Raw genomic sequence first — 25706 nt, 5'->3', positions numbered from 1 at the left:
CTTCGCTTTTTAACCCGAAGTCTACGGTCAGGGCCGCTTCACCTGTCCCCCCTTCGGAGCTTGCATCAGATGGCGGCGAAGATTGCACGCGGCCGACTCGGAAGCCCCGCCTCCTTCGCCCTTCGCGGCCAGGCGGCCAATGGGAGGCGCGGCAGGCGGGGCTCCTCCAATGGGAGGCGGGGGCGGCGCCGGCGCGTCAGTCGGCCGTGGCCTGAGGAGAAGCGGCGGGGCGATGCCGATGTACAAGGTGAGGCCCTTTCAGGACGGCGCCGGCTCGGCCGTCCTGGCCCAGCACCTCCCCACCTGCATGTACCGCGTGCGCTGCGCCCACCGGCCGGCCCAGGCCGACGGGCCCCCCGGCCTTGCCGCCGCCGCCGCCTCCTCGCCGCCGCCTCAGCAGGTAGGAGCCGCTCGGCCCCGCGGCGCCTGTCTTGGCCGTGCTCCCTGGGCCCGAGAGCGCGTCCCGTCCTCCCCAGCCCCCCCCCTTTTCCGCCCCAAGCCGCTCCCCCCTTCGGACTACAATGCCCATCCTCCCCAGCCCCCCTTTTTTTCCTCTTCCCCAAGCCACTCCCCTTTGGATTGCAATGCCCATCCTCCCCAGCCCCCCTTTTCCGCCCCAAGCCGCTCCCCCCTTCGGACTACAATGCCCATCCTCCCCAGCCCCCCTTTTTCCCTCTTCCCCAAGCCACTCCCTCTTGGATTGCAATGCCCAGCCCCCCCTTTTCTGCCCCAAGCCACTCCCCCTTCGGACTACAATCCCCAGCCCCCCTTTTTCCCTCTTCCCCAAGACACTCCCTCTTGGATTGCAATGCCCATCCTCCCCAGCCCCCGTTTTCTGCCCCAAGCCGCTCCCCCTTCCCTAACCCTCATTTTCCGTCCGGGCCCAATCCTATTCGGACAACAATCCCCATTCTTCCCACCTCCGCTTTTCTCCCTGCCCAGAGCCACTCCTCTTTCGGACTACAATCCCCATCATCCCCCGCCACCACCCCGCCACTTCTTTCCTGTCTGCTTTAAATCTTGTCCTGAACTTTGCCTGGCTCCAAGTCCCATCAGCCCCAGCCCAGGCTGGTGGAAGTTGTAGTTCGAGAGCTTTGGAGGGGCGGCCTTCCTCAGAGACCCATTGGGGTCCCACGAAGGCTGGGGTAAGAGAAGGGACTCCCTCCCCGCCCATCCCGATCTGGCTGTCTTCCTTTCACTTTCACTTTCTTTCAGGAACACATTTGCAATGATTGCCTGGGTGTATTCGTGAGTGTATCAAATGCGTATTAAAAATTATTTATAGTATTAATGCAAAGTGACTCTATGTGGCTTACAGTAAAAATCAAATGCCAGGGAGAGCATTAGAACTGAGGGGTCCTTGGTGCTCTCTGAGCTTGGTTGTTGCCTTGCAGACATTTCATGACTCAAACTAGCTAACGTCAACAATGCTAGTGATATTACCTGCTAGCGATGATACTAGCACTGATGACGTTACCTAGTTGGGTCATGAAACGTCTGCAAGAAAACAAGCAAGCTCAGAGAGCACCATTGTCCCCTCCTTTCAACCCTGAGCTGTAAATATTCTCTTTTATTGCTACTGGACTTTATTGAAACGCATTGAATATCAGTGCAGCTCCTCCTTGAGGGAGATGGTGTGTGTGTGTGTGGGTGTAGATAGATGAATGGATAGATAATATAATAATAATAATAATAATAATAATAATAATAATAATTTAATTTAATTTAAGGGAGATTGTGTGTGTGTGTGTGTGTGTGTGTAGATAGATGAATGGATAGATAATATAATAATAATTTAATTTAATTTAATTTTTATACCGCCCTTCTCCCGAAGGACTCAGGGCAGTGTACAGGGCAATACAATAAAATACAACATATAAAAATTAAAAAAATTATTAAATATTACAGCCCAATTCAATACATTAATACAATAACATTAAAATACCCCTAAACTAGATAGATAGATCTATAGATAGAGATAAAGATAAATGGACATAAAAAGGGACATCCGGAATACCTGATTTTGTTCTGGCACAATACAAAACAAGGAAGTAAAAGCTAACTTAATTTTCATTCAGGATGAAGTCGATCCAACACTCCAGGCACTTGAATTCCGCCAGGAAGAGATCTTGAAACGTTTGTATGAATTGAAAGCTGCTGTGGATGGCCTCTCAAAAATGATCCAGACGCCAGATGCAGACTTTGATGCCACTAACATAATTCAAACAGATGACCATGTTTCTCTAACCGCCAGCTCTGCAGAACTTGATAGTCTGCTTGGGAAGGCAAGTTGGATTCTGAATTGTTTGCACTCTGCCTGCTGAATAGTTTAGCCAAAGTAGATGTGTTTTTCTGTTGCAACCAATAAGTTGCAGTCTGGCCGAAAAGTACATTTCGTGATGTCTAAGGAGGTTCTCGGTCATCCAGGTCATGGTTGCCCTAAAGATGCTTTTGCAAGAGGGAATTGGACTTTGTTTTTCCTTGAAGTCCTTTCGCTTCTCGTCCAAGAAGCTTCTTCAGTTCTGATTGAAGAACTCAAGAGGCTTCTTGGATGAGAAGAGAAACGTCTTCAAAGAAAAACAAAACTCTGGTTGCCTTTTGAAAAAGCGCCTTTGGGACACATTTAGTGATACAAAAGTTACAATGCAAAAGTATCCGCCAAATAGTAATATAACTTTGTCCCAAGCCAACACTGATGCCAGGATTAAATTTCGGGGTTTTAAGGAAATAGAAGGTACGCTTAATTGTTCAACATTGGCCTGAAAATGAGAGGAACCTGTTTGCTTTTAGTTATTTACAAACAGTTACTTTAGCTAGCATGAGCAAAAAGCTATTTAAATGAAACTGTTGTTTGTGATAAATGCCACTTTGTATATTAACAGCTAGCCAAGTAAAAATAATTAGCTCCTTCTCTTTTATTTGGGAGCAGCATTTGAATCTCATCTCCTGTTTCCTATGGCTTGGAATATCTGAGCTGGAACAGATTTTTTGCTATTCCAACCTCTGCAGAGTATTTATTTTATTTATTTTAATTCCATTTATATCCCGCCCTTCTCCGAAGACTCAGGGCGGCTTACAAGCTTAGCAGTAGCCTTCATTCTATGTATATGCCTGCTTATTAGGGCGTTCACACACACCCCCAAGTGGCATTATTACAAAGTCAGCTTAATTGCCCCCAACAATCTGGGTCCTCATTTTACCTACCTCGGAAGGATGGAAGGCTGAGTCAACCTTGAGCCTGGTGGGATGCGAACCTGCACTAATTGCAGGCAGCTGGTGTTACTTAAGGAGGCATTAGCCCACTGCTCCATATTCAGTTTCTGTTGGTACTAATTGCCAGTGGTTAATTGGCACTGATAAATGTACAGTTTAGAATTTGGAACATTTTGCAAAATACTGCTAGCACTATTTCGTATTCTAACTATTGTTATGTTTTTATAGGTGTTCAAATGTGGTGGCGCCTAACGTACAATTAATTTCTCAGTATGACTAAATCCAGATCCAGTTCACCATCTGTTTAGGATGGAGATCCATGTTTTTTTTTCTATGTGCGTGCTCTATTCTTGCAACGTGCTTAGAGGTCTAGTGTTTTTAAGCTCTCAACTGACATATGTACTGTCTTGTTTCATCTTTTGTCACCTATGAGAGCCACTTATGTCATCCCATTTCTTCTCCACAGCTAGCTTAAGCAGTGGGGAAGACGAATAGGCAGCGTAGAACTGCACTGCTGTCAATCTATGGAAGGACACAGTGCTAAAAAAAAAGTTCATGATATTAACTATTATATGTGGGAAAGCTTTAGGAAAGTGGGAATCTGCTGAGCCGTTCACTGAAGCCAAGTTTGTTTTAAAGCAGGATTATGGTGGTCTGAAGGATATCGTGATCAATGCGAACCCCTCTTTCCCTCCGCTGTCGTTGTTAATTCTCCACAGTTTTCTGTGTGAGAAGTACAAGACGCTTTCAACCGTTCACACACACTCATCTGTGAAAAACGTGCCAGAAAAGCTCCTCAGATGCTTTGGTGAGCAGACAAAGAAACAATCGCGCCACGAATACCAGTTGGGCGTTACTTTAATTTGGAAAGATGGTAAGTCTACACGTGCTTCTTAATAGCGGCTTGCAGAGTTAGCCCACACCATTTATTGATTAAATTCATAATAAGAGAATGGGTCTTTACTGGATGTCGGTTCTTTGGAGCTGTGGGGCTATATAAACCTTAAATAAGTCTGATGTAAGAGGGAGAAGGGGTAGGTACGTGAAGATGGGTTGGTTGCTTGCTGTTCATTTTGTGGTAGTTATGTGAAAAAATCAGCTTGGCAACCATGAGACATCATAAACATGTTGGGAAAAGAATGGTGAATACAGTAGTTCTCGACTTACGACCATTTTCTGCACTTACAACCATTGCAGCCTCTCTGTGGCCACATGACTGAAGTTCAGATGCTTGGCAACCAGTTCATATTTATGATGATTGTTGCAGTGTCCCAGAATATTGTGACCACCTCTTGTGACAATGGAATGGAATGGAATAGAATAGAAATATAGAATAAAACAGAAATACAGAATAGAATAGAAATATAGAATAAAACAGAAATACAGAATAGAGTAGAATGGAATAGAAAATAGAATAGAATATATGGAATGGAATAGAACAGAAAATAGAATAGAATAGAAAATAGAACAGAACAGAATAGAGCTGGAAGGGACCTTGGAGGTCTTCTAGTCCAGCCCCCTGCTCAAGCAGGAGAACCTACACTGTCTCAGACAGGTGAATGTCTAGTCTCCTCTTAAAAATCTCCATTGATGGAGCGCCCACCATTTCTGGGGTGCAAGCTGTTCCACATCAGATTCACTTTACAACTGTGTTAAGAACTGCAGCGACTCACTTAACAACTGTGGCAAGAAAGGCCGTAAAATGGGGCAAAATTCACTTCACCAGTCCTGCTTAGCAGCATAACTGTTGGGCTGAATTGTGGTCGTAAGCCGAGGACTGCCTGCATACACCAGCTCTCCGAGCCTTGCCAGTCTCTAATGCCCCATCGGGATTATCCTTCCAGTGCCAAAACCCCAGATGAAGTTCAGCGTTCAAACCATGTGCCCCATTGAAGGCGAAGGGAACATCGCGAGGTTCTTATTCTCCTTGCTCGGCGGAAAGCATAACGCCGTTACCGCCACTCTGATAGACAGCTGGGTCGACACCGCCCTCTTCCAACTCCAAGGGGGAAGCAATAAGGAAAAAGCAGCCGTCCTGCGGGGCATGAACGCAATCCTGGGCAAGACCTCCTGGCTGGTGGGCAACGAGTGGACGGTAGCAGATGTGGTGACCTGGTGCGCCCTTCAGCAGACGGGCGCTACCGAGGCCGTCCCAGCCCAGGTGCAGAAATGGCTCCGGTCTTGTGAGAATCTGGCACCTTTTAACGCTGCTCTCAAGCTACTGAAGTGACTTTCTGTCCTGCGGGCGAGCAAGCAACTTGCAACTTTTTCGACATCTCTGGCTACGAGTACGAGTGGATGGATAAATCAGATTTGAGAAATTACCAAAGCTGTAACGCCAATAAAGTTCATCAAGAGTTGTCCTTTGTAAAGTGGTGGTACTTCAACAAGAAAACCGGGCCTGCTCGGCACATCCTCCCGATCTTGGTAACAAAAAGGGCTGGGTTTTCCTTCTGAGATTATTTTTTTTTCCCTCCCGACTTTCCTAACTGCTCCCGTCCAAGAGTTAACAGCCCCCTCCCCCAATCCTGCTTAACTTCTTTGGGATTAACCAGGATTGTCTGGTCTTGCTACCTGCTGTAACTACAGCATTACTGTTAAATGTCAGAAACTAGAAAGAATTTTAGGAATGCTTATCTCCGATTTCCATTCGGTTCAAATGAGAGACACGCCAGTATGGACCTGGAAGATTTTATGTAAAAACAAAAAAAAAAGACAAATTTAAAAGTTAACACGACGACAAATATGCTTTTGGTTCGCTTAAACAGGAGATCCGAAGGGCTTGATTCGGTCTCTTTCGTCCCTCTCTTCTAACAGCAGCTTAATTTTTTCTTTCAGCAGTTTGATTTCTTCTTCTTGCTTCATCACTTTCTGCTGAAGAGCGCAGATCACCTAAACGAAACCAAGCAGGCAATTATTGCTGCCTTCCCATATACAGAGTAACGCTAGCAAGGATAGGAGAGGGATATCATTTTTCTACGTGGCTGCTCACTTCTTCTTTTTTTAAAAAAAATAAGAATAGCCATCTTACTTTCATTTAAATTATATTCCTTTTTTTCTTTTTTTTTAGTTTATTACGGTTGTTAACTAGCACAGGAGAATTGATATTCGAAATTAGGGCTTATTTAACTGGCTTATGCATTACAGCAATTATGGGCTAAGTGTAATAATCTGGGCTCATTATCACCAATTATAATCATCCAGGCTCACAATAATTAGGGGCTAATTTGTCTTAATCAAATTACGATGCTCAGGCTTTAACCGAATAACAGAGCTGGAAGGGCCCTTGGAGGTCTTCTAGTCCAGCCCCCTGCTCAAGCAGGAAACCCTACACCATTTCAGACAAACGGTTGTCCAGTCCCTTCTTAAGAGCCTCCAATGTTTATGATACTCTGTGATGAATGTATAATAATTTGGGTAATCGGGATCATCTTGCCAAAGCTTACATTTGCCGAATTATGGAAGAGTTCGCTGTCCAGCAGCTGAAGGGCGGTCGGTCTACGCGAGGACGTGTCGCTGGTGAGTAATTTCACGTACTTGGCCTGTATAGGCCACTTCCCACAAAAAGAGAGCGGGAGACTGCCCCGTCTTAAGCCCATCAGAACTTCCGTTCTCTCCATTTCTGTCCCAAACGGCTGGAAGAGTTCAAACAGGATGACGCCCAAACTGTACATATCCGACTAGGGAGACGAGAAATGTTCACGGTTAGAACTCTTCTTCCCCCCCCCCCCCCCATATAATTTAAATGCAACTTTTAATACAGAACCCTTCAGAATCAATGTGGGGATGTGCCCTGTATAGCAACAGCTACGGGGCGGGAAATTTTGGCAAAAACAAAGCGTTTTCCGAGATTGATCATTCCCGCTTTTGCGCCAGCCTGGCAATTTCAAAGCTGCACCGTGCTGCTTTTTAGGCGATCGTTCTAAAAAAAAAAAAACAACCCTGAAAAGCCCAAATAATTGGGCTATAACTCTCGTTGCCAGGGTGCTCTGTATCTCCCTCCGAGCTTGCTTTCACGTATTTCTTTTCTTCTGGATAGGCCACCAGAATTCTAAGGCACAACACAATCGTGGTAATTTTGTAAGGCGCTGCAAAGACCACTTCGGGTTTTTGGTTTTTTTTAAAAAAAGAGAAACGACCTCTGATCTCTTGAAAAGCTTACAGCTAAATGGTTTGGGAAGGATTAAAGAATGCCGCTTGCAGTTATTCTATTGTTTCCCACGGCTGGTTGGTGGGAGCATGTGTATTTCAATAATTTTCCACGTCGAGGGTTTTATGCCCTGTTAAATCGGCGGCTAGAATGCAGTTATTGCAGGCGAACTCTGCCCACCGTCGAGAGTTCGATCCTGACCGGCTCAAGGTTGACTCAGCCTCCCTTCCTTTCAAGGTCGATAAAACGAGGACCCAGATTATTGGGGGCAACATAGTGACACTGTGAATCGCTCAGCAGAATGGGGCGGTGTATAAGGCTAAGCGCGCTATTGCTATTCTTTTACGTGTCCACTGACTTCTGAAAGATGGAATTTCACAACTGAGGCCCTGTTTTTAAAAAGCTACAGTTAGACTGGAGGTCGGGATGGCTCTACCTTGAAATCATAATGAGAGCCTCGGAGTTGTTCAGGAGAAGCATACAGACAAGTGCCTACGCCGGAGGTATGGATGAAGGCTAAACCAAAACAAAGGGAGAGCGTTAGCAATTAAAAAAATAAAATCAAGCCCTGGAAATCAATAACCAAAGCACCGAGTGGAATAATTACCATAATTATTCTCTGCGCTTAGCAGGTGGGTGTTATCTTCCTCTATAATATCTCTACAGGCTAACCCAAAGTCCCCTATTTTCACATGGTGGTTAGGTCCTTGGAGAAAGATATTCCGGGGCTGTGAAAACAAAGCAAATGCACTGATGATGTTACCTAGTTGGGTAATGAAACGTCTGCAAGAAAACAAGCAAGCTCAGACAGCACCAAGGATGCTCATTTCCACCCTGAGCTACAAATATTCTCCTTTTTTTGGTACAATACAAACGGTTCTGAATGTATTCCAGAAACTTCAAATCACATTTCAATTACATTGGGTGCAAAAGATTTAGAGCTGACAAGATTCCGGTTGTGAGCACCAAGTAGGGGACCGGCCTTGAGAGCCCTCAAAGGCCCCTTTCTATTCTAGGTGTCTTCTCCAGTGGTGACAGGCGCAAATAACCAGAGACCCATACATGTAAAGTTTAAGTTGGCTACTTTATTGTTTCCTGCCTATTATACAGGAGTCTCCACAGTTCACATGAGAACTACTAGACAAGGCTTTAAGGCAGGGGTATCAAGCTCGCCGCGTCACGTGACGTGTTGCGACGTATCACAACTTTTTCCCCCTTGTCAGAGCTAGGATGGGCGCAGCTTCCGAGTAATGCACCCGGCCCGTGGGACGGCAGTTTGAGTCCCCTACTTTAAGGTATTCAGGGAAGGTCAAACCTAGGTCTTTTGTGTTTACACAGAGACTCCAGGCTAATTCCTCACTTGACTCCTGCTCCCAGCAGGGATGGTTGCTCTTCAACAAGTGGAGATGTCAGCCTGAGCTGAATATGACATTTTTTTTTAGAGGCCATACATCCCTTTCTCTTGGGCTGCAACCTTTTAGATTGATGAGATCACCTTCTAACTGGTTCCAGAACCAAACACCATCATCAGAAAAAGAACAATGGCTCAAATGTAAGGTTCCCACATGCATTTTTTCCATACACAACTGCCCATTTTTCTTTCCTAGCATGGGTAATTTGATAAGACGTCCCTGCAAATGGGAAAGCGAATCGACGGACGAAAAATTAATTGAGGCAATCATGACCAACAATACATCGATGCTTCAAGATTTACTGCCATCCCATTCAGTTTACCAAACGGTTATCTGCCAGGTAGCTTATCTGCTAGATCTAAAAGGCTAAAGTGGAATTTAAAACAGAATACAGGTAGTCCTCGATTTATGACTACAACTGGGCCCTGTCAGTAAGCGAAACATTTGTTAAGTGAGTTTTCTTCCATCGTTTTGACCTTTCTTGCCGCAGTTGTTAAGTTAGTAACAGGATCTGGCTTCTCCGTTGACTGCTTGTTAGAAGGCTGCAAAAGGGGATCACGTGTCCCCTGGGACTGTCGTAAAATGAGTCAGTGGCTAAGGGTCCACCCCACGATCACATAATCATGGGGATGCTTCAATGGGTCGTCAGTGTGAAAAGCGGTCATAAGTGACTTTTTCCCAGTGCCGTTGTAACTTTGGACGAGCCCTACGTGAACTGCCGTAAGTCGAGGACTATGTGTAGATAGAATTTTATGTAGAGTGTCCAGAGCCAGGACAAATTTCATACCAAAGGGTCTTTAAATGTGATTTTGGACCTGAACATTTTGACAAGCCGCAGAACGACCGTACAGTCTTATGCAATCTCTAATTAAAAATAAGTTCCACTGACCCTCTCTTAGAATTTAAAGTTAAATGGGACTTAATTCTGAGTTAACAAGCACAGGCTTATGTTATCAGGCCGTCATCTTGTATTGTGCCCAGAGTCACTTTTAGTGAGACAGGCGGCTATTTTAAATTTGACTATTGGCATAAAATAAAATCTTACACGTATATTGGATTAAGCGCTCCCTGAAAAAAATGAAGCTTTTTTTTTTAGTCAATCCTTCCCATAAGTTATTATAATGTAGATTGCAGAATATTTTAGCAGGCTTCCTACAGAAAGTCCTGCACTTTGCAAACAACCAACAAAATGTGTTACAGCTAAACTTTCTGCAACCACTTTCTAGGCACCTAAAACAGTTAGTTGAAGCTCAGATCAGATTCAAAGAATAAGCTGCTTCTTAAGGCAGTAGAACAAAATGTATTATAAATTACAAATAGCCTTCGGATGGTCTTGATTTAAATAAACCACATCAAATATGATTGATTGTTCCACTAGCTTACATGTTGCCAGTTATGTCTTTTATATCTTTTTCCTCCCTGTCAAAGAAAAAAGGGAGATTTGTGCAAGGTAATACCCAAAATGAAGATCCTGAAATGAGGTAATATTTTACTAAATATTTTACTAAATAATACGGGATTTGGGAAATGTTTAGCAGCAAGAACTGTCAGACACAAAGAATCAGAACCACACATAAAATTCCAGCCAATCTGATTTATTGCTTATGCCTATAGAGGTAATACTCCACTTACAGCCACAACTGAGCCCAAAATTTCTGTTGCTAAAGTGAAACATTTGTTAAGTGAACGTTGTCCCATTTTATGACCATTCTTGCAGCAGTTGTTCGGTTGTTAAATTAGCAATATGGCTGCTAAGTGGATCTGGCTTCCCCATGGACTCTGCTTGTCAGAAGGTCACCAAAGGGGGTCTGATGACCCCAGGACACTACAACCATCATAAAGACGAAGCAATCACACATCCGAATTTCGGTCACAAGACCTGGGCAAGCTGCAACGGTCGCAAGTGTGAAAAAACAAGTCGTAAGTCACTTTTTTTTCAGTGCCGTTGTAACTTTGAACGGTCACTTAAATGGACTGTTGTAAGTTGAGGACTACCTGTATACAAGAATCTACTCAACTAAAGGTCAGCACTACGCTGACACTAGAAAAAGTCGACGGAATTCAAGAGGGATTGGGCTTAGGCCGTTTGTGGGAATGTAATGACTCTAGGCTGATTCCTCTCTTGACTCCACCCCCTGTCCTTTTCCTACAAGAATCCATTAAGACTGTCGACTCAAGCAGTGAAGGACCAAACCTTTGGTTAGTTGGCTGGAGTTGATGTCATCACAGATTCCCAGAAAGCACCACGTAATCCTGTGGTGGCGAACCTATGGCACGCGTGCCACAGGTGGCACCCAGAGCCCTCTCTGTGGGCACGCGCGCCGTGGCCCCAGTCCTAGCCCTTCAGCTGGGTTTTATAAAACCTCTTTGCTTTAGGCCTCTGCTGCCGCGTGCAACAAAACCCCAAAAGGTTAATCAATCGATTTCAACTTCTCGCTGGAAAAAAAAATCTCGCAAAGTTGGAATTGATTGATTGAACTTTTTAGTCCCACTCAGTCTGCTGTTACCCCTGCAGTTACGCCCACCCAATTGGCCATGCCCACCCGGCACCTGACGATACATAAGTCATTTTTAGGTTGCAGTGTGGGCACTCAGTCTCTAAAAGGTTCGCCATCACTGTAGTCTATTCCCGCGGTATTAGATATTCCATTAGAGAAAAAAAATACTTGCCAATATTTGATTTTATCCCTGCCCGTTTAGCCACCCGAGAGCAGAATGCTCCGCGGAGAAGCCCCGCAGAGCAGAAGACAGGAATGATAGCAAGCATCTCCCTCTCAAATTGAAGAAGAGCATCAAGACCCCAAACAGTGACCCGGCTGGCCGCCGTGATCACCATCCTCTCCATCTGGCGGTCACCATGGGGTGCCATCACCTAATCCCCGCCCTGCTGAAGCGGGGGGCAAGAATAAACGAGAGGTCAAAAGCCGGCCAGACCGCTCTTCACCTCGCTTCCCAAACCCTCGACCACCAAGCCATTCAAATGTTACTCCACTGTGGGGCCGAGGTGAACTGCGCCACTCCGATGACCCAAGAGACCCCGCTGCACTTGGCCGTCCATGCCTCGTCCTGCAAGGCCGGCCTCGTCCTAGGGGCCGACGGGAAGTGCGTGGCGCTTCTGCTGACAAATGGGGCTGACGTGTGCAGGAAGGACTGGAAAGGACAGGAAGCCCTCCACCTCGCTTGCCGAAATGGCCGGGAAGACATTATTAACCTCCTCCTCAGTTACGGGGCGGACGTGAACGCCTTAACACTGCAAGCCGAGTCCTGCCTTTTCCTGTTCCTTGAAAAAGCCGCCAATCTAAAGACGGCCAACCTCTTCTGGAGGCTGCTAAGCCTCTCCTACCCTCTGAAGCTCACCAACGCCGACGGCCGCCTACCCCAACTGCTAGAGGACCCCTACTGGGAGCCGCTGAAGGACGTACTCCTTCAGGTGTCCAGCGAAGTCTGGTCCTTGCAGGACATTTGCAAATTCAACATCCGGAAGGTCTACGGTGGGAACTCGAGATACTGGCTCAAAGAGCTGATGCCCATCGACCTGTGGGACTCGATCTACGTAAGCCAACAGTTCTCGTATGCTTTGAAAATCGTTGAAAGGATTTTCGACTGCGGGCACCGCCAGTCCGAAGTAGGGGAGAGGCCCTGGGATACCAGCTTCCTCCTCCTTTTTCTCCTTAGCGTGATTCCTGCGCTGTGGCAGGGTCCGCTTACCCTGGGACACTAGTTTTATTCTGACGGGTCGAAATAAAATCGAAAGCATCAGCTGCCATGGTTCCGACAGATGAAACTCTTCCAAGAACTTGGAGGCCTTGTTTACCTTAAAGAATCTTTATTCGAGTAGCGTAGCGTCGGCGCTAACATAGTCAAAGCCAAAATCTTGAGTTCCCCTCCCCTGAGCAGATAGTGTCAAAGCACAGTTCCCTCCCTCAATTAACAGTCATAAATCACATTCCCCAATTAGTTTGAAGCTCAGGCTTCCCCTCCAGTTCTCCAGCCCGCCAATTCTTATCACCTCTTATTTCAATAACCTTGGTTCTCACACTAGGTTCAGTGTTATTATGTCTAACTAGATTCTCATCCACATTCCCCACCCCCCTCCCCAGCATCATCTAACTCTAAAAGCAAAAAAAAAGAGAAAATGGCTGCATCTCCATCTGTTGTCGATGCAAAAACGTCTGACGTGAGCAGCGTTGACATGGGCTTTGTGCTCCGAGTCAGTCCGCCCAAGCGTGGATTTTGAGGGACCGCACAACTCCCTCCGTTTGAAATATTTCGAAAGAAAAACGGAGAAGGGATTCCTGCATTTGGAGGTGTGCCACAGGCATCCAGCCCAGCCTTTTGGGAAAAAAACCCGCTGGGAGCAACGCGATTCCTGGTCCTCAACTTTACGACCACAATTGGGCCCCAAATTTCTCTTGCTAGGCAAGACATTTGTCCCGCTTTACGACCCTTTCTGCCACAGTTTCCCCACTGACTTTGCTTTTCAGAGTCACAAAAGGGATCACCTGACCCCAGGACGCTGCGTCCGTCATAAACATGAATCAGTTGCTGAGGGTCTGAATTTTGATCACTGATCCTGGGAATCCTGTTAACGGTCGCTAAGGGTGAAATACGGCCGTAACTCACTTTTTTCCAGTGCCGTTGTTTGAACGGTCCCTAAATGAATTGTTTTTAAGCCGAGGACTCCCTGTAATTGTATATTAAAAAGGCGTTCGTCGGTTTGAAGCAACAGAAAGGTGGGCTTAAGTAGGAATTTCCGCGGTTTGCCGTATCTAACGAAATGCCAACGTGTGACGGTTTCTCGATTCTGAATATTTAACCACACATCCAAGTTCTTAATGCATTCTTTGAGAGAAGAATTTCTAAATACCCGGCCTGGCTCCAAAGAGGTATTTTACTTACTTTAATGTCCCGGTGCATGAGCCCATTACTGTGGATATAGTACACTCCTTCTAGCAGCTCCTGGAAAATCTTTAATGTCCAGTGTTTCTCAATATGATGATAAGGATCTTTAAAAACATTAAAAAAAAAACAACAACAGTTTTTGCACGTGTAATACTGGAAGGTCACCAATGAAGGCAAATCGATGTGTCCTGGGATATCTGGGTCAGTTACAGGGACCGGACGTTTTTGTTTTCCGAACTTTTGGACTGGTGTTGAAGGCCCTATTTGGGGAATTTCTCTCTTGCTAGCCGGGCTCCAGCAAGGAGTCCGAAAACTCAGAATACAAAATCTTTGGTTCTGCTGACCAACCCAGATTGGATCCAGTACTGGAATGTCTTTATCAACAGCTTGTTAATGAGTCTCTTTGAAATAAGTGGATTTAAAAAAAAAGAACCAGGCAAGCATCTTTTCCAGGAGAGTTGCCTAGACCAGGGGTTCCCAACTCACAGTCCGTGGACCGGTACCAGACCGCGGTCCGCACAAACAAGGAAAGCCCCATCCACAGGATGCAGGCAGCACACAAAACCACACCCCCTCCGGTCCGCGGAAAAACCTCCCTCCACGTAGCTGCCCAAAAGGTTGGGGAACCGCTGGCTTAAGAAATTTTAAGACTTACTAGAGGCATCTGTTGCTTTCAGACACAAGTCGTTTCTGCTGGCAATCCAGTCACACAAAGAAGCTTCGCACAGTTGCATTTGTATGTGAAGCATCAGGTGATATTCAACCTAAGAAGGAAAAGAGGGAGGAGGGACTTTCGGTTTTCCCAATGCGCCACAAGAAAGAGGTATAATACTACACAAACCCACAGAAGGCCAAGCGGTTACAACCTCGGCTTAGGCAGCGGTGGCCCTATCTGCGAGAATTGCTGCCGTCTCCTCTTTTTTTTCCCGGAGCTCTTGTTAACTTTGAATGGTCCCAAAGTTAACAAAATAAGGGACGCGGTGTGGCTCTGGGTTAGGACGCTGAGCTGGTCGATCAGATGGTCTGCAGTTTGGCGGGTCGAATCCCGTGCCGCGTAGCAGAGTGAGCGCCTGTTACTGGTCCCAGCTTCTGCCAACCTAGCAGTTCGAAAGCACGTAAAAATGCAAGTAGAAAAATAGGGACCACTCCGGTGGGAAGGTAACAGCGTTCCGTGCACCTTTGGCGTCTAGTCATGCCGGCCACATGACCACGGAGACGTCCTCGGACAAACGCTGGCTCTTCGGCTTTGAAACGGAGATGAGCACCGGCCCCTAGAGTCGGAAACGACTAGCCACGCATGTGCGGGGGAAGCTTTACCTTTACTTTAAAGTTAACAAGAGCTTTGAAAAAAAGAGGAGACAGAAGCAATTCTCGCAGATAGGGCCACTGCTGCATCCCCACCGTCGCCTGATCAGTGTTCAGGTGCTTGGCAACCAGCATACAAAATGTTCTTGGGGGATATGTATGTGGGTGTGTGCAATCACTGTGACCTTCCCAGCTGGTTTCTATCAAGCAGGACTCATTTAACAACTGCAGAGATTCACTTAATGACCGTGGCAAAACAAAAACCACACAAAACACTGCTCCCCACTTCACCCAGGTTGTGTGAATCCCTAAGGCTGGGCTTTATTCTGGAAAACGGACAAATCTGAAGCACGCTTTTCACGCAGTGAACACAATCCCCCCCTTCCCCTTCGCTCCTCGTCAGATGCAATCCCACAAAGGGATAAATTTCAGAAGCTGGGACCAGATTTTGCATCTACAAAGGTGCTTAAAACTGTCCTGCGAAAAGGCCGGAGCATAACGAAAGCCTACGCAAGATGAATTTCTACTAACCATACAAGGCTGGTGGGAAGGTCTCTCGTTTTGGGGATCTTCACCCGTGCAAGAATCCCCATCTTCAGTGCAGCAACGTAGGACCGAGGACTGATTTCCGTTATCCCTTAATTCGTGGCTCGTGTCATTTTCCCCACTGCTGCCGTACGTGCCAGGAGGAAGTGTGCAAGCATTCCCGTCGCTTCCTTTAGAATTTCTGCCGAGGGAATCCTCTGAGCTCCGACTGGCAAAGATAATGGAACTGTCTTCCATTTCTTGAATGCCAGTCTGGTCCCTACACAAAAAAAGGGGGGGAAACCCCTCAAAATCAAGGAAGGGAAGGGAACTGTACAGCCCTTCGTGGTCCAACATTCCACCACACAACCCCACCCCCCGAATAATTGTATTTATTAAAAAGAAATTATTTTTAAAAATGAGGCAGTTCTTGTGGAATCCTAGAATACGTTACTCGGAATTTCCTGGCTGCGAAGACATTTTGAGAGACGGAAGATCCATGACTAAGCCACCTATAATGGAGAAAGAAGGACATTTTATAAAGACAGCGTTACACCGTTGGGTTCATACGAGGTGCACAGCGTGGAGATCAAACTGGATTTCACTATTGTCGTGGGCAGAATGCAATTTATTTGTTGGGGCCGTCGTGGGGCAGGTGAACGGGTCAGAATCCCCCCTAGGGACTGTGTTCCTTCCATGCCTTTGGTTTTCATCCTTTAATTGCTGCGAATTTTAATTTTAATAGTTTTATATCTCGGCTTTTATGCCACTGTAAGGCACCTGTTTGAGACAGCAGGACAAGAGGTGGCTTATAAATTCAATCAGTAAATAAAAGCCCACGAATTATAAACTGCGGCACGCTGCCCAAAGTCAGGCAGGTGAGACAAGAAGTATAGATATGGAATAAACAAACCGCCCTGAGTCCTTTGGGAAAGGGCGGTATATAAATACAATAAAATAAATAAGTAAAAGAAATATGCTCCCCTTTTGGACATGCGGGCTGAACGTGTTCCATCCAAGCCGTGTGGTAACCTACAATGTGCGGATGCTGCAGCTGAGCCAAGACTTTCACTTCCCGTAGGACCTACGGAAAGATCCAACAGATGGACTTGTCACAATAGGTATGACCAGGTAAGCCGCTCTTTCCCAAGATGACCGTATACTTTCCGGAAATGGAACTAACGAGTGCTTTTCGCTTTTGCCCTTACCCACCATCTGTCAGGCGCAAGAAATCAAGGAGCCAAGGCTGTTCGCGTGAAGGCAGGTTTTATTGCACGCGAACATTCTCTACAAGAACCTGAGCTACTAACGGTCAAAGCGAATTGGCGGTAGAGAGGAGGCAGTGGAATTCAAGACGGGCTGGATTTAGATCTCTTGTGGGCGCGAAGGGACTCAAAACGGATGATGTGCTGGACCCCTCCCTCGGGCTCTCTCCCTGGTCCTCTCCTGCGTCACCAAAAGAGGTAACGTCCACCATAAGGGCGCTGCAAGCTCAAGGGCGCCCCTTGGAAAAAAAACCTGCACCCTCCCAAGCAAATGGTTTTGAGTTGGATGATGGCAAAGATTCCTGAAGAGCTTTCTAAGCCCCCTTCGACGTTGTACTGGGGGTACAAGCAAGAAATAGTAGGTGGGGTTAATTGGCAGGAAGTGTCAGTGGGTGGGGTTACTACTATTCAACTCCAGACCTTCCTGGTTTATTCTCTCTCTCTCTCTCTCTCTCTCTCTCTCTCTCTCTCTCCATTCTTCTTCCCGGAAATACAGTAATTTTGCGGCTAGTAGATTTTTTGAAGCAAGGCAATAAAACAGCAAAGTTTCTGCTTGCAATTGACAGATTTCTTTTAATACTAAACATCGACTAACTGGGATGCCTGTCTTTGCAAAACACCCTCCAGCCAACGCGAAACAAGCCTGTTACCTTCATGCAATCCCGTTTGGTGGCTTTCTTAATCAGGATTTTTTTAATCGCATAGAATTGACCGTCGAGTTTATTTCTGACCTGAAAGGAGACCAATAAGGCAGAAGGGCGTTAAGGCGAAATTTAGAACAAAGGGTGACGTGAATGACACTGGGATTTCACAAATATGCAGTGAGGGCGGGATATAAATGGAATAAATATCACCTGCCAGATTCGGAATATGGGCCTAGGGTGGCAAATAGGGAGAAAGACCACACGTGTATCCTGACATCACTGCACAAATGCTACAAATTATGTAATTCAGCAAATCCAACAATTTATTGTTTTAAGGGTGCATGCTTGCATCGTATTTTATAAATCTGCTCAGAATAAAATCTTAAAAGACATTGAAAGAAGGCCTGCCACAATTTCCACCCGCCATCAATGAGCCTTATTCTTCTATCCAACTATAACCAATGCTAATGTTGTTGATATATAGTCAGTTATAAATACCTTATATACTGTTCCATAGCCTCCTTTCCCAAGCCGTGAAATCTCATCAAATTCGTTAACGTAACGGGATGTCTGCGCTTCAAAGAGGATTTCGTTCTCCCTAATTTTTAAAAGAGCCTATTAATACGGAGTTGTCATTTAAAAAAATTCAAATACCACCCACAATAAATTTAAAAAGGGGAAAGAAATATTCCACCGTGTAAAACTTTCTTTCATGGATAGATAAGCAACGTATGGAAATAGAAAAGAGAGACCCACGTACAAAAATATCCAGATTGGTGACAGCCTACCAAGCATCAAGCTGCTGCGTTTTATCCTGCCTTAGACGCGTCTCACTTTTTCCAGTTCAGACACAGAAAATTTTTCACTCAGAACAGAAACCAAAAGTCTTTTCTTGTGATGCCCAAGGACTTTTACATTACATGATTTACGGTTCAAACCGGTAATCGGAATTTTAATTTCCACAATGCAGGGACTCCAGAAGCTGCTGTTAAGTGCTTTTCAGAGAATAAAGCTCTTCCAAGCAGTTTCAAAGTCGACGTGTTAAATAGGCAGCTGGTTTAAACATTATTCCTGGAGCTTTGAACACGTACCTGTTTGTGTAGGAATCACCAGGGCCAACTTCCTACGTGACAGAGAAATGAAGAAAGAGACGATTAGTAAGTAACAAATATGCAACCAAGAAACAAAAAATGGATTTCTGTGAAAACAAAATGAAAAAGCCAAGAGAACAAAAAGCCAGCTGTCTTTAAGCACAAATGTCAATCCAACAGAGAAGCAGCTTTGAATTTCTTTCACTAAACAAACTGTGGTAAGTCGAGAACTAGCTGTAATGGTGGTTTTTTAACCCCTCTGCTCTCCTTCCGGAGAATAAGACGTGACCAAAAAAAAAAAAAAGACAAACAACCTCATCACAGCCATAGCAATGAACTGCCAAGCGTCCTCATTTTGCACGATTAAAAGAGATGATTTGAATTCCCAAATATTGTTCTAGCATTCTTGTAATGGGCCTGCCAGGAAGCAGAGAGAAGGGGGGGGGAGAGAGAGAGAGAAAAAAAAAATGAGAGGATTACCTCATTGTCTATTTGCTTGTTGGCTGCTTTCATTAGTTCAGTAATGGCTCGATTATGCTGCAGTCGCAAACTGCTGAATTCTTCACAAACGGCGAAATCGGAAAGCAGACCCATCTGAGTAAATGTTTTGCAGAGTACTGTAATGGGGAGGGGTGGGGTGGGGAGAAAAGACCATTTGAAAATAATCCGAAAACTCTTCCAACACTTGCCTTCATTACGTTTTTTATGGCTTCAACTCTACTTCCCATTGCTTTTCTTTCATTTAAAATATGAGTCCCAGAAGGTGGATTTCAGAATAATGAAAAGTTAAGATATTAATACAACTAACGGTTATAGCACAAGTAGCCTTGTCCAACCCTTGGGGTGTAAAATCCAGTAAAGTATAGCAGCTGCAAACCCCCTGGGTGATAAGATTTTAAAAAAAGCAACTTTAAGAGAAAAACAGGAAAAACAGGTGTGCTAAGATTTCCTACAAATACTGGCGAGGCTTATAATCAGGTTTATAGCGGTAGGGCAGCTTGTATACAAAACAGAGGGCCAACCCCAATTCTAATGCTGACATTAGCTAGTTGGGTCGTGAAATGTCTGCAAGAAAAGAACCATGCCTAAAGAGCGCCAAGGACCCCACCGTCCTTCTCCTCCGCTTCCTTCTTCTCTCCTTCTCCTTTCTCCACTCTGCAAACCCAACTCCCTCCTAGCACTGATGATGCTACCTAGCTGGGTCATGAAATGTCTGCAAGAAGAAAAAAAAAACAAGCTCAGAGAGCACCAAGGACCCCACAGTCCTTCACCTCCACTTCCTCCTTGTCCCCTTCTCCTTCCTCCACGTTGATTGAATTGAACAAAATTGAGATCAAAGGAATGCTGTTCTGTGGGGTTATTCGCTGGGAAGTTATCAGCCTCAAACTACTCCGTAAGGTCAACTCAAACCCTTCACTAACATTGAAACAAACGTCTCGAACGTGTCGGATCTTGAGCGTAGACGTGGCAAAGATGCTCCAGCAGAGATACTAGCAGCAGCTGATTGGCGAACGAGGACTTGATGTTCATTAATTTCTGGGATCCGTTTGTACCCCGAAATTCAGCGGGCCAGTCAGAATCTGGAAAAAAACACACAAAAAAACAAAAACCAAAAAGGAAAGCTGGTTTACATCTTCAGTGCCCTGAAAATAAGATTTAAGGGACTTTCAAAGACATTGGTGTATTTGGAGTGTAAAGTGTAAATCCAGTTTTGGCGATCTTAAGATTTGTGGATTTCAGCTGCCAGAATTCCCCAGCCAGCAGGGGTTATTCTGGGAGTTGAAGTCCACAGCTCTTAAAGTTGCCAAGGTCGAACACCCCTGGTTTAATTTGTGTAAAGAATCCAAATTCAAGGGCCATTTGATTTTCTTCCCCCTTTTTTCCTGTACATTTCCTGAAACAGATGGAAACGGTGCAGAATAAAGCAATCATCCATTATTAATTTCAGCCTCCTGTTTATGCCATAGAATATCAACGGTGCAAAGCTGTTTTATAGTCCTGTGAAGCTGCAAGATCCAGGCTTGTAAGAGGAATGCTTGCTTTTCATGACAAATGGGATGCAATAAAGATGCCATCCACCTCTAAGCCTGAGTTGCTTTATGAAGGCCCATATATAAGAAGTAATCATCTCCAGAATTATTATACCATCTATTTATTAGTCATACATATGCTGTTATATGGGGGAAAAAGTGCTGTTATTCATTTATAAAAAGCTTTACGGCTTTTTCCGTCTATTTGCTGTATATTTATGGTACAAGCTACAGTAGTTATTAAGGTTTTTAAGAACAAAAAATGAAAAATAAAAATATAAATTATGGCATATGGTATTTTTTGCCTATCTCTGTGCAAGCAGCTAAACTGATTCTCTCTAACACTTATAGCAGGAAATGCATTTGTGAAGATTCACCAGATGTACCGGTATGTGTTGTACTGTTGTGAAAAAAAATACGCACACACCTACGCTGAAGCATCAGTGAGTTTTCCTCCAATTCCAATTCCTATTAACTGGCATCCAGCTTAGCCTTATGCTGATCACAGGATAAATCAGTTCTAAATGGGAAATAAGATGAATGCTGATCTTCTTTCATCCCTTTCACGTCCATCGATGTGCTAAAAGGTTCGTCTGATTTATACCTAATAGAATTTATTTTGGAGGCCACTAACGCTGTATGTGTGCAGCAGACCTCTTTTTTAAGGGAACCTAATTCAGAATTGCAAAGATCCTGGTTTTGCATCTGAGGCCACAAGAAGGACGCTGATGCAACGATATTGCAAACAGAGTCACAAGACCCAGTCACAGTAATGATGAAACAGTTCCTTCCTTCCCTTAGCTGCCTCAAGATAAAGATCAATAATGTGAAAGTTCAGCCATCCGATACCTTTCAACATGTAGACTGTGATATTTCAAGCACTGTTGCACAAAGACCACTAAACACAGTCAAGAAAGACAAAATAAAAACTGGCAACAGAATTACAGGGAAAGTAGCTTATTTGACTGAAAATACACAACTCTAAAATGCCTCTTCCTTGTTTTGCAAAGATTTCCCCCCACCCTCCGCAAACCAGGCAGAACCAAAGGAACACTACTAGGTTACATCTTAGCCTAAATTTTAAATCTCTGCCCAGAAACCCAGAAAAAATGCAATATTTCTTATTTTCCTTACGAGAGGTTTAGCGGTGTTTTTTTAAAAATAATCTTTAAAAAAGCATGTTTACAAAGAAGAGTTGTCAACTCGCACAGTGCAAAAATGAACTCTTAAGTTCATTTTATGGAGGAAATAAATATAGGTAGTCCTCGACTTAGCGGTCAAAATTGAGGCTGGAATTATGGTCGTAAGTTACTGCAGCCCCATAAGTGGGTCGCCATGTGACTGGATTTTACAACCTTTTTTACAACAGTCGCTAAATGAACGGCAGTATTAAGCAAATCAGTTTTACCCAATGGGCGTTTTTTTTGGGGGGGTTGCAACTGGAAGAAGTTGCCAGAAACCAGCCAAAAAAGTTTAAAATCAGTCATGTGATAGACGCTGCAAATGGCTACAAATGTGAGTTGCTTGCATGTGCCCAAAATGTTATCATATGACCATGGGGGGGGGGGGGTGTTTGCAGCTGTCAAAACTTCGAAATTGGGTCTTAAGTATTTTTGGGGGTGTCCATCATAATGTTGAATAGTCGCTAAGTGACTGGTCCTAAGTCGGGGACTATCTGTAGATGTAACAAACAATTAAGTTATCTTTAATTGTTTTTCTCCTTGAATTATGGGAAATACCTGAACGTGTAGAAAATTAGCATGTTGATTTTTCTAATTTTTCTAGATTCAGGGTTTTTTTCTGTTCAATCATGTCCAATTTGCAAAAATTGCCCAAACAAGCCCGGCGGGTACTTTCCAGTGAAAAAGCATTCAAACAGAAATTGAACAATCCTATTTATTCCCTGTTCAGGGGAATGCTGCTAAGTCTGTTTTGCAAATGTGGAGGTGGGTGGGGTAAACTGATTCCAATCCTGGAATTAACCAGCTTTCTTATTAGCAGCTGGAAGTAGCAATTTACCCTTCATTATGCATCATTTGCCTTCATCTTCCTCTCCATCAACTTTGTAACCTCCTCTTGTTAAATATCAAATTATAAAAGGCTGCCCTGTAGGGACCCTTGTCTTCCGCAATTCATTGAACAAAACACAAGAGAGGAAGGTGAGTGACACTGTATACATATGTCATTAAAAAGCCGACTTTTTATACAAGCCCCCATTACAATCCCCAGCTGTATATTAAATGAGCTACTGCACATGAACACATACCTTTCCCTCTAAAATAATCATCTTATACACACCCTATTGACAATCCCCAGTTGCATACATAATCCAGAGATTCAATATATATACATAAAAACAAACCCTAGATTATGTTCTCCCCCTCCTCCCTCTGTGTGTGTGTGTGTGTGTGTACAAACATCAACATACACACAGTCTCTTTCATACATATACTACACTGTACATATATATACATGTACCCCACCTCTAAAATAATCATCTTTCTATGCACATTCCCTCACTTAACAGTTCCCAGTTGCATGTAAAATAATCTAGGGAAGGAGAGATGATAGATAGATAGATAGATAGATAGATAGATAGATAGATAGATAGATAGATAGATAGATAGATAGATAGATAGATAGATAGATAGACGGACACAGAATAATGATAGATGATGAATAGGTAGATATATAGATAGGTAGGTAGGTAGATAATGATGATGGATGATAGATAGATAGGATAGATAGATAGATAGATGATAGATAGATAGATAGATAGATAGATAGATAGATAGATAGATAGATAGATAGATAGATAGATATTGGTAATAGATGACAGAAATACAGATAGATATAGGCAGAGTATAGATAAACAGATATAGTGTGTATCTCTCTGTGTATAAATAAGACAACCTATTCTGTACACACACACACCTATTCTGTACACACACACACACACACGTATGCACGCACAAACAAAAGCTGTGCACCCCAACCCAGATGCACCCCATCCCTCTCCCTCCCAACTCTTTTGCTATTCATTCCCTTACCACCGATGCACTGATACACGTGTACAAACAACCCCACGTAATACTCCCCCCCCCTCCAACACCCTTATTTCGTTCCAGCCGCCCTCCCGGCCCGCGCACCGTCGAAGGGCGGCTCGGCTCCGGGCTCCGCCTCGGGGAAGCCGATGGCGGCAGCGGCAGCGGGGGCGGCACCCCGCGGCCTCCCAGCCCCGCCGATGCTGAAGTTGGCCTGCCTCCGCCACATGGCCGCGCTCCGCAACGCCAACGCCGCTGCTCCACGGCCCGGCCCAGCCCGGCCTGCCAGCCCGCCTTCCTCCCGCGCTAGGCCCGCCCGCCCGCCTGCTCGCATGCTCGGCCGGCCGGCTGGGCGACGCCCCCTGCCTGGCCCGTCTGCTAGGCCGCCACTACACTGCCCATAGTCCCCGGCCGGGCTGGGAGGGCGAATCCTGAGGGCGTGCGGGGTGGGGGAGGAAAACCCGCCAAACTGAAGGGGTTACTATTCGTTTTATTTTTTTAAATGGGTTTTATTTATGAAATAATTAGGGTTATTATCAAATTTGTGATGATTGTGGCTAGTCAGCCAGATGTTCAGGCTGGACTGGGCATTTTTGCCCACCTATCCAGGACCTGGAAGAGGCAGATGTGGTCGCTTGATGGTGCTTAAAGGATTAATGCAAAAGGGAAGCTATTCCTGATAAAGCTGCCTTTTGCAATTGACTAATGGTGATTTTTGTCCATGCTGATGGTGTTTCCATATTACTATAATGGTTGGTTGCCCAATCAGCCAGATGCTGAGGCTGGATTTGGCATTTGTGCCCTCCTATCGAGGCCTTCCCAAGGACCTGGGATAGGCAGATGTGGATGTTTGATGGTGCTAAAGGTCTGGTGCCCGCTGCCTCTTGCGATTGACTACCATAATTTTGTCAACGCCGTGATGTTCAAGTGGTACTCCAGATGTTTTGCAATTGCACCCAATGGGCCTGTTGTTATAATAACGCATTGCACCGTCATCCAGATGTTGAGACTGGGTTTCGTATTTTTAGCCCACTATCAGTCCTTCCCAAGGACCTGGGATTGGCAAATGTGGTTGTTTAATATTTAAAAAATTAAAATTTGTATTACAATGCTAAAGGCAGGATGTAAGCTGTTCTAAATCAAGCTGCCTTTTGAAATTGACTAATGGTGATTTTTGTCCATGCTGATGGTGTTTCGATATTACTATAATGTTTGGTTGCCCAATCAGCCAGATGTTGAGCCTGGATTTGACATTTGTGCCCATCTATCGAGGCCTTCCCAAGGACCTGGGATAAGCAGATGTGGATGTTTGATGGTATTAAAGGTTTCCTAAATTTTTCCAAGTGAAGGTGCCAAAGAGTCCAATCAAATGAGGTCAGGTAAATACAGCGCAGGTTATTCAAAAGCCTATTCCAGCAAGTGAAGGATGCAAGTGTATCTCTGGAGATGTTTTTAAAAGACTGCTCATGTCAAAAATGAGAAATGAATATTAGTGAGAACAGCTAACTTTATTATAATTTGCATTTCACTGAAATAATAAATGCATTCCCGCTGCTAACATAGCATTCAGATCAATTATTTTATTTAAATTTGGATGGGACCTTACACGATAAACCTATGCAACATTAATCTCATTAAACTCAGCAAGACTGATTTTTGCTGAATTTCATCCATGATGTTCTTTTTTTGGATCGGGTAGAAAAGATGCTTTTAAATTTGTATGAGTATTCAATAGGACGTCTTTTTAAAAAACGCGTATTTTACGCAGGAGACATCTGTGTCAAGCTAATGGGGCCATCCATTTCCCTGGAGAATATGTACTGTAGTTCAGGAACTCAGCAAAGAGAGAGGTGATTAATTAAATCACATCTTCTCACTAATTGAACGTTATGCTGTAATGAAGCCTTCTGCTTTTTTCATGAACTGTAACAAAAATTTACAATAGACACACTCCTGTTCACCTTGTAGTTTGTATGAACTTTCTGGAGGATTTTTCAGTTTCCTGTCAAAACCTAACAGATTTCAAAAGTGAATGCCTGGTGAGTGCTATTAAAGGCACATCTTTTATCATTTTTTTTTCTTCCCAAGAACAGAGATATTTGTGGAGGAGATATAGAACTGAAAA

General features: G+C 44.5%; 3 protein-coding genes across 5 annotated transcripts; 2 read left to right on the top strand and 1 right to left on the bottom strand.

Annotated features, from left to right (window-relative positions):
- Nucleotides 1-205: 205 nt before the first annotated feature.
- Nucleotides 206-5565, top strand: AIMP2 (aminoacyl tRNA synthetase complex interacting multifunctional protein 2). Of its 2 annotated transcripts, none has more exons than XM_083372846.1 (4): nt 206-247; nt 2079-2285; nt 3856-4087; nt 5058-5565. In XM_083372846.1, exons 1-4 carry the CDS (start codon nt 233-235, stop codon nt 5441-5443), a joined length of 840 nt encoding a protein of 279 aa, XP_083228972.1. In that variant the 5' UTR covers nt 206-232; the 3' UTR covers nt 5444-5565. The 2 variants fall into 2 exon arrangements, with proteins under 2 accessions (XP_083228972.1, XP_083228971.1); XM_083372845.1 differs by having other exon boundaries at nt 207-400.
- Nucleotides 5566-5890: 325 nt separating this feature from the next.
- On the bottom strand, nt 5891-24142 carry EIF2AK1 (eukaryotic translation initiation factor 2 alpha kinase 1). 2 transcript variants are annotated; one of them, XM_083372720.1, is made up of 16 exons: nt 23687-23819; nt 20965-21057; nt 19929-20087; nt 18988-19124; nt 18508-18539; nt 17915-18014; nt 17423-17503; nt 16494-16591; nt 15962-16021; nt 15514-15787; nt 14333-14441; nt 13675-13781; nt 7971-8091; nt 7800-7879; nt 6660-6893; nt 5891-6105 (listed from the first exon to the last, which is right to left on the bottom strand). In XM_083372720.1, exons 3-16 carry the CDS (start codon nt 20035-20037, stop codon nt 5974-5976), a joined length of 1674 nt encoding a protein of 557 aa, XP_083228846.1. In that variant the 5' UTR covers nt 20038-20087; nt 20965-21057; nt 23687-23819; the 3' UTR covers nt 5891-5973. The 2 variants fall into 2 exon arrangements, with proteins under 2 accessions (XP_083228846.1, XP_083228845.1); XM_083372719.1 differs by lacking the exon at nt 20965-21057 and having other exon boundaries at nt 23687-24142.
- Nucleotides 10214-12654, top strand: ANKRD61 (ankyrin repeat domain 61). The gene is made up of 2 exons (XM_083372506.1): nt 10214-10256; nt 11476-12654. Exons 1-2 carry the CDS (start codon nt 10252-10254, stop codon nt 12494-12496), a joined length of 1026 nt encoding a protein of 341 aa, XP_083228632.1. The 5' UTR covers nt 10214-10251; the 3' UTR covers nt 12497-12654.
- Nucleotides 24143-25706: the final 1564 nt, after the last annotated feature.

This window comes from Vipera ursinii (genome assembly GCF_947247035.1).
Source record: "Vipera ursinii genome assembly, chromosome: 13".
In the NCBI taxonomy this organism is placed as follows: Eukaryota; Metazoa; Chordata; class Lepidosauria; order Squamata; family Viperidae; genus Vipera; species Vipera ursinii.
Note: the sequence above shows the minus strand (reverse complement) of the source record. Positions and strands in the feature narration are given on the sequence as shown.